Consider the following 13,842-nt stretch of genomic DNA (forward strand, 5'->3'; position numbering starts at 1 on the left):
CATGTGCCCCACCGCATTTGGATCTTGACGTAGTGGAAAGCTAATCTTTCTTGGTTCAAGAATTGAAAAGCCGCGTTTCTGATTGGTCCGTAACGTCTTATCTTTTGAACGAATAATCTCAGTCATGATGGAATTGGGGGGGGGGTCGTCTTGCCAGAAACCCCCTCCACCATAATCAGGTATTATCACTTGAATGTTATTACCCAGAACGTGTAATCTATTGTTGGAGAACATTGTCCAGGATCATTGAGTCCCCTGCTCTTGTTTATAACCCAGTAAATCCCTCTGTGTTGGAAAGGGATGGGTTGTTGAAACTCCAGGTCTCGCCACCAGGTTCGGGCGAAAATCCCCGAGAATGTTTCCTCAGTAGTAAACAACAAGACAGGAGGAAAAGCATCTCAGCCGAAAGCGGGATGAGACGGGCGCCTGGAAACAGTAAATCCAACAGCAGCTCTTTTTCCGGGCGATGGTGTGGACTCTTGTTCCATCTTTCCGATACTTATGCCCAAGCGATTCATCGTAACAGCTGATTCACCTCCAACACGACTGGATGTTGTATTCGACCCCCATTCTCACTATCTACTTTCTATTTACATAGGTTCACTATGGCCATTCTACCAGACCTGTAAAGCCTCCTACCATTTGCCACTGTGGAAGAGATTTGACAATCGACTCTTGGACAATTAAATTGTAGGAAACTCTTTTCCATGACCTCGTACAGTCTTTCATACTAGCCCCAGTCTCGTGGTGGATTCCCCGGACCTCATCTTCCCGTACGGTACCGTCAATTCACTGCCTGAACATACCCAGGTACTACTGTACTAGGTAGATCCTCTGTACGGTCCTTGTCCCGCTCCTCTACCCTCTCCTCCTACGACTACCTACTATTTCTCTACCCCCCCCTCCTCCCCTCGCCCTCCCCCTCCTGCCATCGCCTTTTTTTTTTTTTGATTTTTTACTTCCTCTTCTCTCTCTCTTCTTCATCTTCTTCTCTTCCTCCTCTTACCATCTTACGGAACCAGACGCTGGGTCATCTACAATTCATTCCTACACTCTCCCTGATACCCGCGTCCTTGACCCCGGAACCATAGTGACGACAACCCAAACGCATTTATCTCCCTTATCTGTACACTCACCCCAGCTGACCGCCCCGCCTTGTTTCTGTCCGAGGCGTCCCTATTCCCATTTTCACCAGTGCGGCATCCTTCCCTCAGTTCTGTAATTCCATTCTCTGTCGGTCACCGGCGGAAGAATGGGTCTTAACCTAGAGGAACTCTATGGCCAAAATTTAGCTGAAGAGCAGAAGCCGGACGAATATTCAGAGTACCAGCCAAAGCGTGGCTATGGCTGGGCCAACACTCTGCCTGAAAGGCAGGGTCTGTATGACCCTGAATATGAGAAGGATGCTTGCGGTGTAGGCTTCGCTGCGTAAGTCGCCAATCATTCCTTCGAGCACGACCGGCAGGGCAGAAGATTGCTGGGAACTCATAGAAAAGGGGGGGGGTGAAGGAGAAGAAGAATTGTTGCTAATCTGAACTTCTGGTGATTTTCTAGCCACATCAAGGGCAAGGCAAGCCACAAAATTGTCAGTGATGGTAGGTTTCCTCTGTTACATCTGCTCGCATAAGAAATGGGTGCACTGACGTCGATCTCCCCTGTTAGCTCGCAATCTGCTCTGCAACATGACGCATCGAGGAGCTGTCGGCTCTGATGCTCGAGATGGTGATGGTGCTGGTGTCATGACCAGTATCCCCCATAAATTTTTCATCAAGAACTTTGCCCGGGAAGTCGGCGTAGAGCTGCCTCCTTTGGGTCAATATGCCGTCGGTAACTTGTTCTTCAAGCCCGATGAGGAGTCTCTCACCGAGTCCACTTCAAAACTCGAGGAAATCGCTGAATCCCTGGGACTGCGAGTGCTGGGTTGGCGTGAGGTTCCTCGTGATTCGACCATTCTCGGTCCTGCTGCTCTATCCAGAGAGCCTATCGTCATGCAGCCTTTCGTGGTCTTGAAGTCCGCATATGGTGAAGGGAACAAGCCTGAAATCACCGATTCTGAGTCGTTCGATGAAAAGACATTCGAGCGCCAACTTTACGTTCTGCGGAAACGTGCTACTCACGTCATTGGTCTTGCCAATTGGTTCTATCTTTGCTCGCTCAGTAACCGAAACATTGTCTACAAGGGACAGTTGGCCCCCGTTCAGGTATACCAGTACTACCATGATCTCGTCAATGTGGACTACGAGGCGCATTTTGCTCTCGTCCACTCTCGGTTCTCTACCAACACATTCCCATCATGGGACCGCGCACAGCCTCTCCGATGGGCCGCCCACAACGGTGAAATCAATACCTTGCGGGGCAACAAGAACTGGATGAGAGCAAGAGAAGGTCTTCTCAAATCGGACATCTTTGGTGACGAACTCGATACATTGTACCCGATTGTGGAAGACGGCGGCTCTGATTCGGCTGCCTTCGATAATGTTCTGGAGCTCCTGATGATCAATGGCGTCTTGTCTCTACCAGAGGCGGTGATGATCATGATCCCCGAAGCTTGGCAGGATAACCCGGCTATGGACCCTGCCAAAGCTGCCTTTTATGAGTGGGCAGCTTGCCAAATGGAGCCTTGGGATGGTCCCGCCCTCTTCACATTCTCCGATGGACGCTACTGCGGTGCTAATCTCGACCGTAACGGCCTGCGTCCCTGCCGTTTCTACGTGACTGATGACGACCGTATTATCTGTGCGTCGGAGGTTGGTGCTGTCGACATTGACCCCGAAATAGTCATCCAGAAGGGGCGCCTGCAGCCTGGAAAGATGCTTCTTGTTGACACTGTGGCAGGGCGTATCATTGACGATGCAGAACTGAAGCAAACTGTCGCTCGTCGCCAGGAATTCGCCACATGGCTAGATAAGGAGCTTTTGAGGCTGCCTGCCATTAACGAGAAGCTAATTGAACAGAATGTGGACCTCAGCCACGCCCTCGACGACTCGTCTATCCAGAATGACTCCCGTCTAAAGGCCTTCGGTTATACCTTCGAGCAGGTTAGTCTGCTTCTCGGTCCCATGGCTGCCGATTCAAAAGAAGCCCTTGGTTCCATGGGTAATGATGCTCCTTTGGCTTGTATGGCGCAACAACCTCGCTTGCTTTATGAGTATTTCCGTCAACTATTCGCTCAGGTCACCAACCCTCCCATTGACCCTATTCGGGAGGCCGTTGTCATGTCCCTTGATTGCTATGTTGGCCCCCAGGGCAATCTCCTGGAGATGGACCAATCGCAATGCAACCGTCTGCGTCTCCCGTCTCCCATCTTGAGCATTCCCGAATTCAACACCCTCAAGAATATCAGCCAAGTCCACAGGGATTGGACTGTGAAGACCATCGATATCACCTTCGAGAAAGAAAAGGGCATTGCTGGTTACCTTGAGGCCCTTGATGCCATTTGTGATGCCACCACAGAGGCAATCCAGAACGGCGACAAGGTCATTATTCTCTCTGACCGCGCAACCTCTGCGCATCGAGTCCCTGTATCCGCGTTGCTCGCTACCGGTCTGGTGCACCATCATATGATCCGCAACAAGTGGAGATCACTTGCTGCCCTGGCTGTTGAGACTGCCGAAGCTCGCGAAGTTCACCACATGTGTGTTCTGGTTGGTTACGGTGCTGACGCTATCAACCCCTACCTGGCCATGGAGTGCATCTTCAAGATGAACCGAGAGAAGCTGATTCGCAAGCAACTCTCCGACGAAGAGGTTATTGAGAATTACAAGGCTTCTTGCGATGGCGGTATCCTGAAGGTCATGAGCAAGATGGGCATCTCTACCCTTCAATCCTATAAGGGTGCTCAGATTTTCGAGGCACTAGGTATCGATGATAGCGTTATCGACCGATGCTTTGCTGGAACTGCAAGCCGCATTCGTGGGTTGACTTTCGAGCTAATCGCCCAGGACGCATTCGCCTTCCACGAACGTGGCTACCCGTCTCGCCCCATCGTCGAGGTTCCTGGTCTCCCAGAATCTGGCGAATATCACTGGCGTGATGGTGGTGAAGCCCACATCAACGATCCCGTCAGCATTGCTAACGTACAGGATGCTGTCCGCACCAAGAACGATAAGTCTTACGAGGCGTACGCTAAGGCTGCACATGAGCAAGTCAAAAACTGCACATTGCGTGGGATGCTCGAGTTCGACTTCGAGCAACGGACGCCAATCCCTATTGACCAGGTCGAGCCCTGGACTGAGATCGTCCGTCGCTTTGTGACCGGCGCCATGTCCTATGGATCCATCTCTATGGAGTCACATTCCACTCTGGCCATTGCCATGAATCGTCTTGGTGGTAAATCCAACACTGGAGAAGGTGGTGAAGATCCTGAGCGCAGTAACAGATTGGAGAATGGGGACACCATGCGGTCTGCCATCAAGCAGATTGCCTCCGGTCGTTTTGGTGTTACTTCCCACTATCTCGCCGACGCCGATGAGCTGCAGATCAAGATGGCCCAGGGCGCAAAGCCCGGAGAAGGTGGTGAACTTCCCGGCCACAAGGTTGTCGGCCCCATCGCTCACACTCGTTACTCCACCCCTGGTGTCGGTCTGATCTCGCCCCCGCCTCATCACGACATTTACTCCATTGAGGATCTCAAGCAGCTTATCTACGATCTCAAGTGTTCCAACCCTCGGTCTCGTGTCTCGGTGAAGTTGGTATCGGAAGTTGGTGTAGGCATCGTCGCCTCCGGTGTTGCCAAGGCCAAGGCTGATCATATTTTGATCTCTGGCCATGATGGTGGTACTGGTGCTTCTCGTTGGACTGGTATCAAGTATGCCGGTCTTCCCTGGGAACTGGGCCTTGCTGAGACCCACCAGACATTGGTTCTCAATGATCTGCGTGGCCGTGTTGTGGTCCAAACCGACGGCCAAATCCGCACTGGCCGTGATCTCGCCATTGCCTGTCTGCTCGGAGCTGAAGAGTTCGGCTTTGCTACAACCCCATTGATTGCGCTTGGTTGCATCATGATGCGGGTAAGTCATTTTTTCCCTAATCCCTCTCTACTTACTTTACTAAATTTCATCTCACAGAAATGCCATTTGAATACGTGTCCCGTTGGTATCGCAACCCAGGACCCTGAACTTCGTAAGAAGTTCAAGGGTACACCTGAACATGTGATCAACTTCTTCTATTATGTCGCCAACGAGATGCGTGCTATCATGGCCAAGTTGGGCATTCGCACTGTCAACGAGATGGTTGGGCGTGCTGAGCTGCTCAAGGTCCGAGAGGACATCCGCTCTGCCAAGCAGGAGAGAATTGACCTTTCCCTCATCTTGACCCCTGCTCACTCTCTGCGTCCCGGTGTTGCTACATACAATGTTCGCAAGCAGGATCATCGCCTGCACACCCGTCTTGACAACAAGTTGATTGCTGAATCTGAGTTGGCTTTGGAGAAGGGCCTACCATGCAGGATTGAGTGCGATATCGTCAACACTGATCGTGCCCTGGGCGCTACTCTGTCTTACCAGGTCAGTCGCCGCTACGGAGGAGCTGGCTTGCCACAAGACACCATCCACTCCAACATCAAGGGTTCTGCCGGCCAGTCTTTTGGTGCATTCCTTGCTCCCGGTATCACACTTGAGCTTGAGGGTGATGCCAACGATTATGTCGGAAAGGGTCTTTCAGGTGGTCGCCTTATTGTCTATCCGCCTCGTGGTGCAGCTTACAAGGCAGAGGAGAACATCATTATCGGTAACACCTGTCTTTATGGTGCTACCCGGGGTACTTGCTACTTCCGTGGTGTGGCAGCCGAACGTTTCGCTGTCCGCAATTCTGGTGCTACTGCTGTTGTTGAAGGTGTTGGTGACCACGGATGTGAGTATATGACTGGTGGTCGTGTTCTCATCCTCGGACCCACTGGCCGTAACTTTGCCGCTGGTATGTCTGGTGGTATTGCCTACGTTCTGGATAAGAACCAGGACTTCCTTTCCAAGGTCAACATGGAGATGGTCGAAGTCTCCGGCCTGGAAGATCCCGCGGAAATTGCCTTTGTCCGCGGTTTGATTGAGGATCATCACCATTACACCGGCTCAGAGTTAGCCGCTCGTATTCTGCTGGACTTCACTCGTGCTTTGCCTCATTTCATCAAGGTGTTGCCCACTGACTACAAACGGATTCTGGCGGAGGAAGCTGCCAAGGCCGCAGCTGCTAAGAAGGCTGAATTCACCATTCCCCAGCTTCCCAGCACTCCTTCAGAGAAGTCCAAGCACAAGGCGGAAGGCGAGGACAAGAAGGCGGAGATGCTAGATATTGAGGACAGTGTCAGCGATTCCAAGACTGAGAAGAAGAGATCTGCTCTGATTCTCGACAAGACAAGAGGCTTCATGAAGTACAACCGCCGCAGTGAGAAGTACCGCAACCCTGCCACTCGTACTCGGGACTGGGCCGAGCTTAATAGCCGTCTCAGCGAGGACGAGCTTAAGTATCAGTCCGCTCGCTGCATGGACTGCGGCGTTCCTTTCTGCCAGTCCGACACTGGTTGCCCCATCTCCAACATCATCCCCAAGTGGAATGAGCTTGTTTTCCAGAATCAATGGCAGGATGCGCTTAACCGTCTACTCATGACCAACAACTTCCCTGAATTCACTGGCCGTGTCTGCCCTGCTCCTTGTGAAGGCGCCTGCGTGTTGGGCATCAACGAAGATCCCGTGGGCATCAAGTCCATTGAGTGTGCCATCATTGACCGTGGGTTTGAGATGGGATGGATGGTTCCTCGCCCTCCCCCGACGCGCACTGGTAAATCGATTGCCATCATCGGCTCCGGCCCTGCTGGTCTCGCTGCTGCAGATCAGCTAAATCGCGCCGGTCATAGCGTCACTGTATATGAGCGCGCTGACCGTGTTGGTGGCCTGCTCATGTACGGCATCCCCAACATGAAACTTGACAAGAAGATTGTTCAACGCCGTGTCGACCTTATGGCGGCCGAAGGCATCAAGTTCGTTACCAACACAGCTGTTGGTCCTGACAGTGAGGTTTCTTTGGACTCTCTGCGTCAAACCAATGACGCTGTCATCATTGCCACGGGCGCTACTGTTGCCCGTGATCTTAAGGTACATGGTCGTGAATTGGATGGTGTGCACTTTGCCATGCAGTTCTTGCACCGCAATACCAAGTCTCTTCTCGACTCTGGTCTGGCTGATGGCGAGTACATCTCCGCAAAGGACAAGCACGTTGTCGTTATTGGTGGTGGTGACACTGGCAATGACTGTATCGGTACTTCTGTTCGCCATGGTGCCAAGTCCGTCGTCAACTTTGAGTTGCTTCCTCAGCCTCCTCCAGAGCGCGCCCGCGACAACCCGTGGCCCCAGTGGCCCCGTATCTATCGTGTCGACTACGGTCACTCCGAGGTCAAGACTCACATGGGCAAGGATCCTCGCGAATATTGTGTCATGTCTACCGAATTCGTCGATGATGGTAATGGCCATGTTAAGGGAATCAACACTGTCCGTGTCGAGTGGACCAAGAGCGCTTCTGGCGGTTGGGACATGAAGACCGTTGAGGGTAGTGAGCAATTCTTCCCTGCGGAGCTTGTTCTCCTGTCAATGGGTTTCCTTGGCCCTGAGGACCGTCTACTGGGCGATGAGATTGAGCGTGATGCTCGTAAGAATGTCAAGACACCGCCAGGCCACTACTCTACTAATGTTTCTGGTGTCTTCGCTGCTGGTGACTGTCGCCGTGGACAGTCTCTCATTGTCTGGTAAGTTCATTCCCATAATCTAAAATTTGAGTGGAAAGGAAACACCCAACTAACAATGACTTTCAGGGGCATCAATGAAGGTCGCCAATGTGCACGTGAAGTTGACAGCTTCTTGATGAACACCAGCTCTTCGCTTCCTGTGACTGGTGGCATTGTTCGCCGTCCCGCTATTGACATGGTTCTGCATGCTGCAGAGCAAACTGTCATCGCCTAGGTGAAAAATGACCTTGGCAATTTTGAGGCTGGTACAGTATCTTCACGATGATATGATCTATGAGTTCTTTTCTGTTGAAAAAGTTTGTTGATCGATCTGGATCCTGGACTGGGTGGTCACCAACTGTAATCATCATGATGGATGGTTCCTTATTGAGACGATATTTGTGACAAGAGAGCTGGGTTGAATATTTCCCGGTTTATTCTCCTTACTTTTCCGGTTGATTCTTTTTCCAAGAGGCGAGTTTGCTTTTAGTTGCAGCGTCATTCTACAGGATTTCATGCTGGACAAGCAAGGTGCCGTCAGAGCGTTCACTATTTGCATGAGTTCTATGTTTTCATGTGAGATGTACATATTTATTTCTTGTGCTAAATTCAAAATTTATGCATACTTTTTTTTTTTTCCATTTTGCGCTCCAAGGGCGTTCAGCTGCAGACTTGTAAACGATAGACTCGATGAACCGTACATGATTGTAACCATTCTAGAAAAGGGAAAAGCAGAATCCGAACGATTTGCAACAGAAGGATAAAGGGAATACGCACCTTGCCTATGAGCTAATAATCAGTTGAACATGTAGATAAATCCACTTGTTCATGTCGGTGTGTCGAGAAAAGGATTCATTCCCCTTGTCAGCCGCGATTGATGGAAACAACCACTTACCAAGAGCGTGATTTCCCAAGTCATTCGTTCCTCACGTTGAGGCCCTCCACAAAAAAACAAAAGAAAAAAATCACCCACCTATACACTCCGCATCCTTATTCAAGCAATGGCCCCTAGAGCTCGACCGGGAGCGGGAGCGGGAGCGAGAACGAGACCGAGACCGAGACCGCACACGCATCCGCGCAACGTCTTCCAAAGCCTCGATTCTGGCCTGGTGGAACGCAATCTTCTCATCCGTCAACATGATCGAGTCCAAGACCGCTTCGCCGGAGTGATACTCGATGGCGGTGTAGTGCAGGTTCTGGCGGCGGATGGCCTCGTCGATTAGGCCGCGCAGGTTCTTCTGCTCCATTTCCTGGTCGAGTTGGGTGGGTGGCTTCAGGCAGGGTTTCAGGGGCATCCCGCTTGATCCTGTGGGCTGCATGTCGACTGCGCTAGGGTTTTCTATGCTGAGCCTGCGGCTGACTTGCTCGAGGGGTTTGATCTCGGTGATTTGGCCCCAGTGGACGGACTTCGGGGGAGGGTTCTGCGGCTGCGGCTGCGGCTGCGGCTGCTGTTGCTGGTAGTGTCCGTAGTCGCCGGAGTGACTGTGGTGGACGTGGGGACTGTGGTGATGATGGCGAGGAGGGCGCCCCCTGTCATCGCGCCTGTGGCCTGCTTTGCTGTAGTTGTGCATGGGCTTCGCGGCGTGCTTGCCCATGCGCTTGAGAGGATAGCCAAATTCGGGGTCAAGGTCGTAGTCGTAGCTGTGTCTCTTGGGCGGCGGGAAGCAACGTCTTCTGCGCTCTGCGCGGCGCGGTGGAGGGGACGGTGGAGGGCTCGGGGGCGGAGTGAACGGAGGGGATGGGGGAGGATTGCCCGGTGGGGACGGAGGAGGATTGAACGGCGCGCGCGAGGACCGGAAACGAGAGCGGGAACTAGCGTACGGGCAGCCCATAGTAAGAATGATGAAGAAGAGGACTTCAGATAGACGAGCCAGCATCGGAGGATTGGCCGTTTGGTGATGTAGAGGAGATTGCGATGCGAATGGTGGTTGATGGATATGCAGATTCTCCCAGGGCCATTGCGGTCCTTTTATACTTGCAAGAAATATGTATCGATTTTTGATGTCTCTGTCTAGGGAAGCAGTTTAAGACATATGATCAACTCGATATCTTTGAGCTCTGAGACTTGATGATCGGCAAATGAGCGGATAATAGGAACAAAGAGCATCCTGCTGTACCTGCTAGCGCTTTGTTGTTAGTGCAGAGACACAATGCTTTGTCCACTGTCGACTCCTGAGGCAACGAAACTTATGTCTCGAAAATAGTCTCGGCGTCAAGGATGATAGGACTTGGTTCATTCAATAGTGTCCTCATACTCTAAGACACAGTATGTAGTTAACAATGTATAATACAGTAATTCCACAAGGGACGGGTGTCCCACCCACACCGAATGAAAAATATGAAGATAAGACAGGATCGAGAAGCGAACTAGAGGGTATAGAGAGGTTATATCCCACCGGCCTTGCGATTCGCCTCTTCCTCGGCCTTCATCTCTCTCTCTAGGGCAGCGAAATCTCCCTGGAAGGCATCCTCAACGGGCTCCCCCCGGAGATCCCAGACATCCTCGCTGCTGGCCCCTGTCTTGTACTTGACCGCCTTTTTCCGGTAGTGATCACGAATCACTTTCTTGCGCTCCTCGTCCGCCATTCTCCGGGTCTTCATGCAGAGCCAGAAATTATCCCAGTGTTCGCTGCACGACCGTAGCTCGCCGTACCGGTACACATTCACGAACTGACCGCCAAAAGATTGGCAGAAGAAAGCATAGTCAAATGCTGAACGACACGACATGGTATCTGGGTAGAGTGATTCCGGCGCAATGGAGGCCGGAGGTTGTGGAGTGTTTGGTGTTTGTGATGAAGTCTCCGCCGTCTGTGAGTGGGGTTGCGACGATTTTGTTCGCGAGACATCCGCCTTTAAGCTCTCTAGTAACTGATTGAACTCTGCATCTGCGATTTCCTCGCGACTCAAGGGCCGGGATTGCGACGGCGGCGGCGGCGTCGTCGTTGTGCTGGTATTCTCTGTTGTCGGTGAAGGTTGCGGTGTCGAACTGCTGGACAAAGAGGGCATCGAGGATGAAGGTTGGGGTTCCTCCTTTGCAGGAGAAGATGTCCACAGCCAGCCCATCTTGAATCAAATGTATCGCAGAAGTGTAAGAGTCGAACTGTTGATAAGTAACTGTGGTAGAATAACAGCAAACAATATCACAGACTACGGAGGATCTTTGGAGGTCGAAATTTCGCAGATCATCCCGCATACGTGCTGTGACGGTAAGTTTGGACCACATGTGGGGATTTAGGTAATGAAAGTGTAACAACCGGTATACAACTGATCGTCAACCAGCGACGTCATCAACAGGAACCGACCTCCGTTAAGAAGCTCCTCGCGCGCAGTGCTAGAAGACTTCTGTGTCTCCCTCATTGCTACAGAGTCATGGTCTCACTGAAAAGATGATGCGAGTCCCGTTCTCGAGTACGGTACCGCGTACATACCGGGCCCCATTGCAATGGAGACCTCCTTCTCCTCCTCGGTCCATTCCTCGAGCCCGCTATGTCCAAACGGTATCTTGGCTGGAGACAGGGCACATTGAAATGAAAGACAATGAGGGGCTGCTCTTTGTGAATAGTAAGAAACACTGTGAGGAACTTTGAATAGCGATCTGATCATTGCCTTCGACAGATATATTTCCATCCAAACTACAATGGCTGCTGCTGGGTTCTTTCAGTGGGATGCACTCGTATGAGGAAGCCGTGAAGAGGATTAATAGACCCCATTTTGCCGCCTCTGATACACGTCAAATTATCAATCGAGCGATACCACCGAACCCAAATTACGAGGTCCAAGAAGTGATTCCAAGGTTTAGAGAAGGCGGGGCGTTCGTGAAGTACATCCGCAAGGCCGACATCAAAGACACAGAGATTGAAGCCTCTATCACAGAGCATCTGAGAGAACATCCTATCAGGCCCTGGTTCAACCCCTTCCAGGAAGTGAGAGTCTCGCGCGTTATTGGAAGACCGTGGATCGAGGATCTCTACCGCATCCCGAGCCCGCGTCTCAAAGTTTCCTTCTTTCCCGTCTCTCCCGAAGCATCGGCGGCAGACCTCAGCATAGAGACACTGTATGCCCTTTTCCGAGGATATGGTAAAATCGAGGACATCGAGAAACAGCCGTCCGACTCCAAAGTCTCTCCGCGATATGCCTATGTGGAATTCTCCCGACTCAAGTATGCAGTTACGGCCAAAAACTGTATGCATGGATTCACCCTTCCAGAGCAGGAGGGCGGTGGGAAGTCGGGGACTCGGCTCAAGATCAAGTATGAACGGAAGATCAAACTGTCCATGATTAAGGACTGGCTCTTAAGCCACCCAAGAATCGTCATTCCCGTTATTGCTGCCCTGATCGCTGCCATCACAGTCACTATCTTCGATCCAATGCGCACTTTCTTCATTGAAATGAAGATCAAGTCAACTGCTCAGGGCGAAGACAACAATGCGATCCAGTGGATTCGCAAACAGGTCAGCAAGGCAAACATGATGTATTTCGGCCATAAAAGGGCGGATCCACGCGGCCTAACAGCCATCTGGGAGGACCGCCAGGACGATATCACCCGACTGCAATCCTGGTTGATGGAGAACGTAGAGACCTTTATCGTCGTGCATGGGCCCCGTGGCTCGGGCAAGCGGGAACTGGTGCTCAATCGGGCACTAATTGACCACAAATACAAGATAGTGATCGACTGTAAGCAGATTCAAGACGCCAGGGGCGATACTGCAAAGATCGCGAGGGCAGCCAGTCAGGTTGGCTATCGACCATTATTCTCATGGATGAACAGCATCAGCAGCTTCATCGATCTTGCTGCGCAGGGTATGATCGGGACCAAAGCAGGATTTTCTGAAACTTTGGATGCTCAGCTCAGCAACATCTGGCAGAATACAGCCACTGCTCTGAAAAAGGTTGCCCTAGAGAACCGGAGGAAAAATGACAAGGACTCCCATCTGACCGACGAGGAATATCTCGAGGCCTATCCCGAACTTCGCCCAGTCGTGGTGATTGACAATTACTTGCATAACGCATCTGAAAATAGCGTCGTGTACGATAAGATCACCGAGTGGGCTGCCGGGCTGACAGCTGGAAATATCGCGCACGTCATATTCCTCACGACTGATGTCTCTTTCGCCAAACCTTTGAGCAAAGCTCTGCCGAACTCCGTGTTCCGGACAATAGCTCTAGGCGAATGCTCCCTTGATGTCGGTAGGAAGTTCGTGATGAATCATCTCAACTATGAGGCAAGGGATGGGAAGGCCCACCCACAACATCCTGAAGATTTAGAGGGTCTGGACGACTGCATCCAGATATTGGGAGGCCGAGTAACAGATCTTGAATTCATGGCTCACCGTGTTCAGGCAGGAGAGACACCACGAGGTAAGTCTTAATGTCACTCGTCTTTCATGAAGAGCCACTGACGGGTGTACAAGGTGCCGTCAATCGCATTGTCGAACAGTCGGTCTCGGAGGTCCTCAAGATGTTCTTATTGACCCCCGAGACTATGGAGCAGCAGTGGACCCACGAACAAGCCTGGTTCCTGATCAAGAAACTTGCAAAGTCTAAAGATGGAGAACTGTCGTATAACGAGATTGTCATCTCAGATCTCTTTAAGGACAATGGCGAGATCACTCTCCGCGCTCTCGAGCATGCCGAGCTCATTTCTATCACCTCCGCCAATGGCTGCCCCCGAATCATTCGGCCAGGACGCCCTGTTCTTCTAGCAGCGTTCAAGAAATTACTTGACCACAAGCCATTGAGCAGCCGCATGGATCTTACAATTATTGCTCAGATGATCAACAAGGAGAATAAGAGCATTGGAAAGTATGAGGAGGAGCTCAGCCGGCTAGGCTCCCTTCCCAAGCAGCCTCGGGAACTGACAACCAGGATTCAATGGCTGCTCGACAAAGTGTACAGTTCGCAGAACAAGATTGCCAAGTATGAGAAGGAAAGCGCATTCCTACAAAAGGTACTGCAGAACGAGCATTGAGTGCTCTATCGTTCGAGTTTGATATGAAATAATGAATGCGTCCATCTATATATATGTCACAATAATTACATGCCACACCCTCATCAAAATAGCAATATCTAAATGATAACGCCCACCTTTTAATCAGAGGCCAGCGAGGCCTTCAATATAGAGTCTGGACTTC

General features: G+C 51.4%; 4 protein-coding genes across 4 annotated transcripts, besides 2 other annotated features; 2 read left to right on the forward strand and 2 right to left on the reverse strand.

The window, feature by feature from the left end:
- Positions 1-958: 958 nt before the first annotated feature.
- Positions 959-1,004: a microsatellite.
- Positions 1,005-1,252: 248 nt separating this feature from the next.
- ACLA_027210 (glutamate synthase (NADH)) lies at positions 1,253-7,946 on the forward strand (the record flags this gene model as incomplete). Its single annotated transcript, XM_001269424.1, has 5 exons — positions 1,253-1,428; positions 1,555-1,595; positions 1,663-5,009; positions 5,067-7,732; positions 7,799-7,946. 5 exons carry the CDS (start codon positions 1,253-1,255, stop codon positions 7,944-7,946), a joined length of 6,378 nt encoding a protein of 2,125 aa, XP_001269425.1.
- Positions 7,947-8,676: 730 nt separating this feature from the next.
- Positions 8,677-9,588, reverse strand: ACLA_027220 (uncharacterized protein; the record flags this gene model as incomplete). The annotated part of the gene is made up of 1 exon (XM_001269425.1): positions 8,677-9,588. The coding sequence occupies one exon, from the start codon at positions 9,586-9,588 to the stop codon at positions 8,677-8,679; it is 912 nt and encodes a 303-aa protein (XP_001269426.1).
- Positions 9,133-9,159: a microsatellite.
- Positions 9,589-10,096: 508 nt separating the features above from the next.
- On the reverse strand, positions 10,097-10,774 carry ACLA_027230 (EMI1 family protein; the record flags this gene model as incomplete). The annotated part of the gene is made up of 1 exon (XM_001269426.1): positions 10,097-10,774. One exon carries the CDS (start codon positions 10,772-10,774, stop codon positions 10,097-10,099), a length of 678 nt encoding a protein of 225 aa, XP_001269427.1.
- Positions 10,775-11,238: 464 nt separating this feature from the next.
- yme2 (putative RNA12 protein) lies at positions 11,239-13,679 on the forward strand (the record flags this gene model as incomplete). The annotated part of the gene is made up of 3 exons (XM_001269427.1): positions 11,239-11,272; positions 11,327-13,069; positions 13,123-13,679. The coding sequence occupies 3 exons, from the start codon at positions 11,239-11,241 to the stop codon at positions 13,677-13,679; spliced, it is 2,334 nt and encodes a 777-aa protein (XP_001269428.1).
- Between the last annotated feature and the right edge of the window lie 163 nt (positions 13,680-13,842).

This window comes from Aspergillus clavatus, genomic scaffold (genome assembly GCF_000002715.2).
Source record: "Aspergillus clavatus NRRL 1 1099423829805 genomic scaffold, whole genome shotgun sequence".
NCBI classification, from domain to species: domain Eukaryota; kingdom Fungi; phylum Ascomycota; class Eurotiomycetes; order Eurotiales; family Aspergillaceae; genus Aspergillus; species Aspergillus clavatus.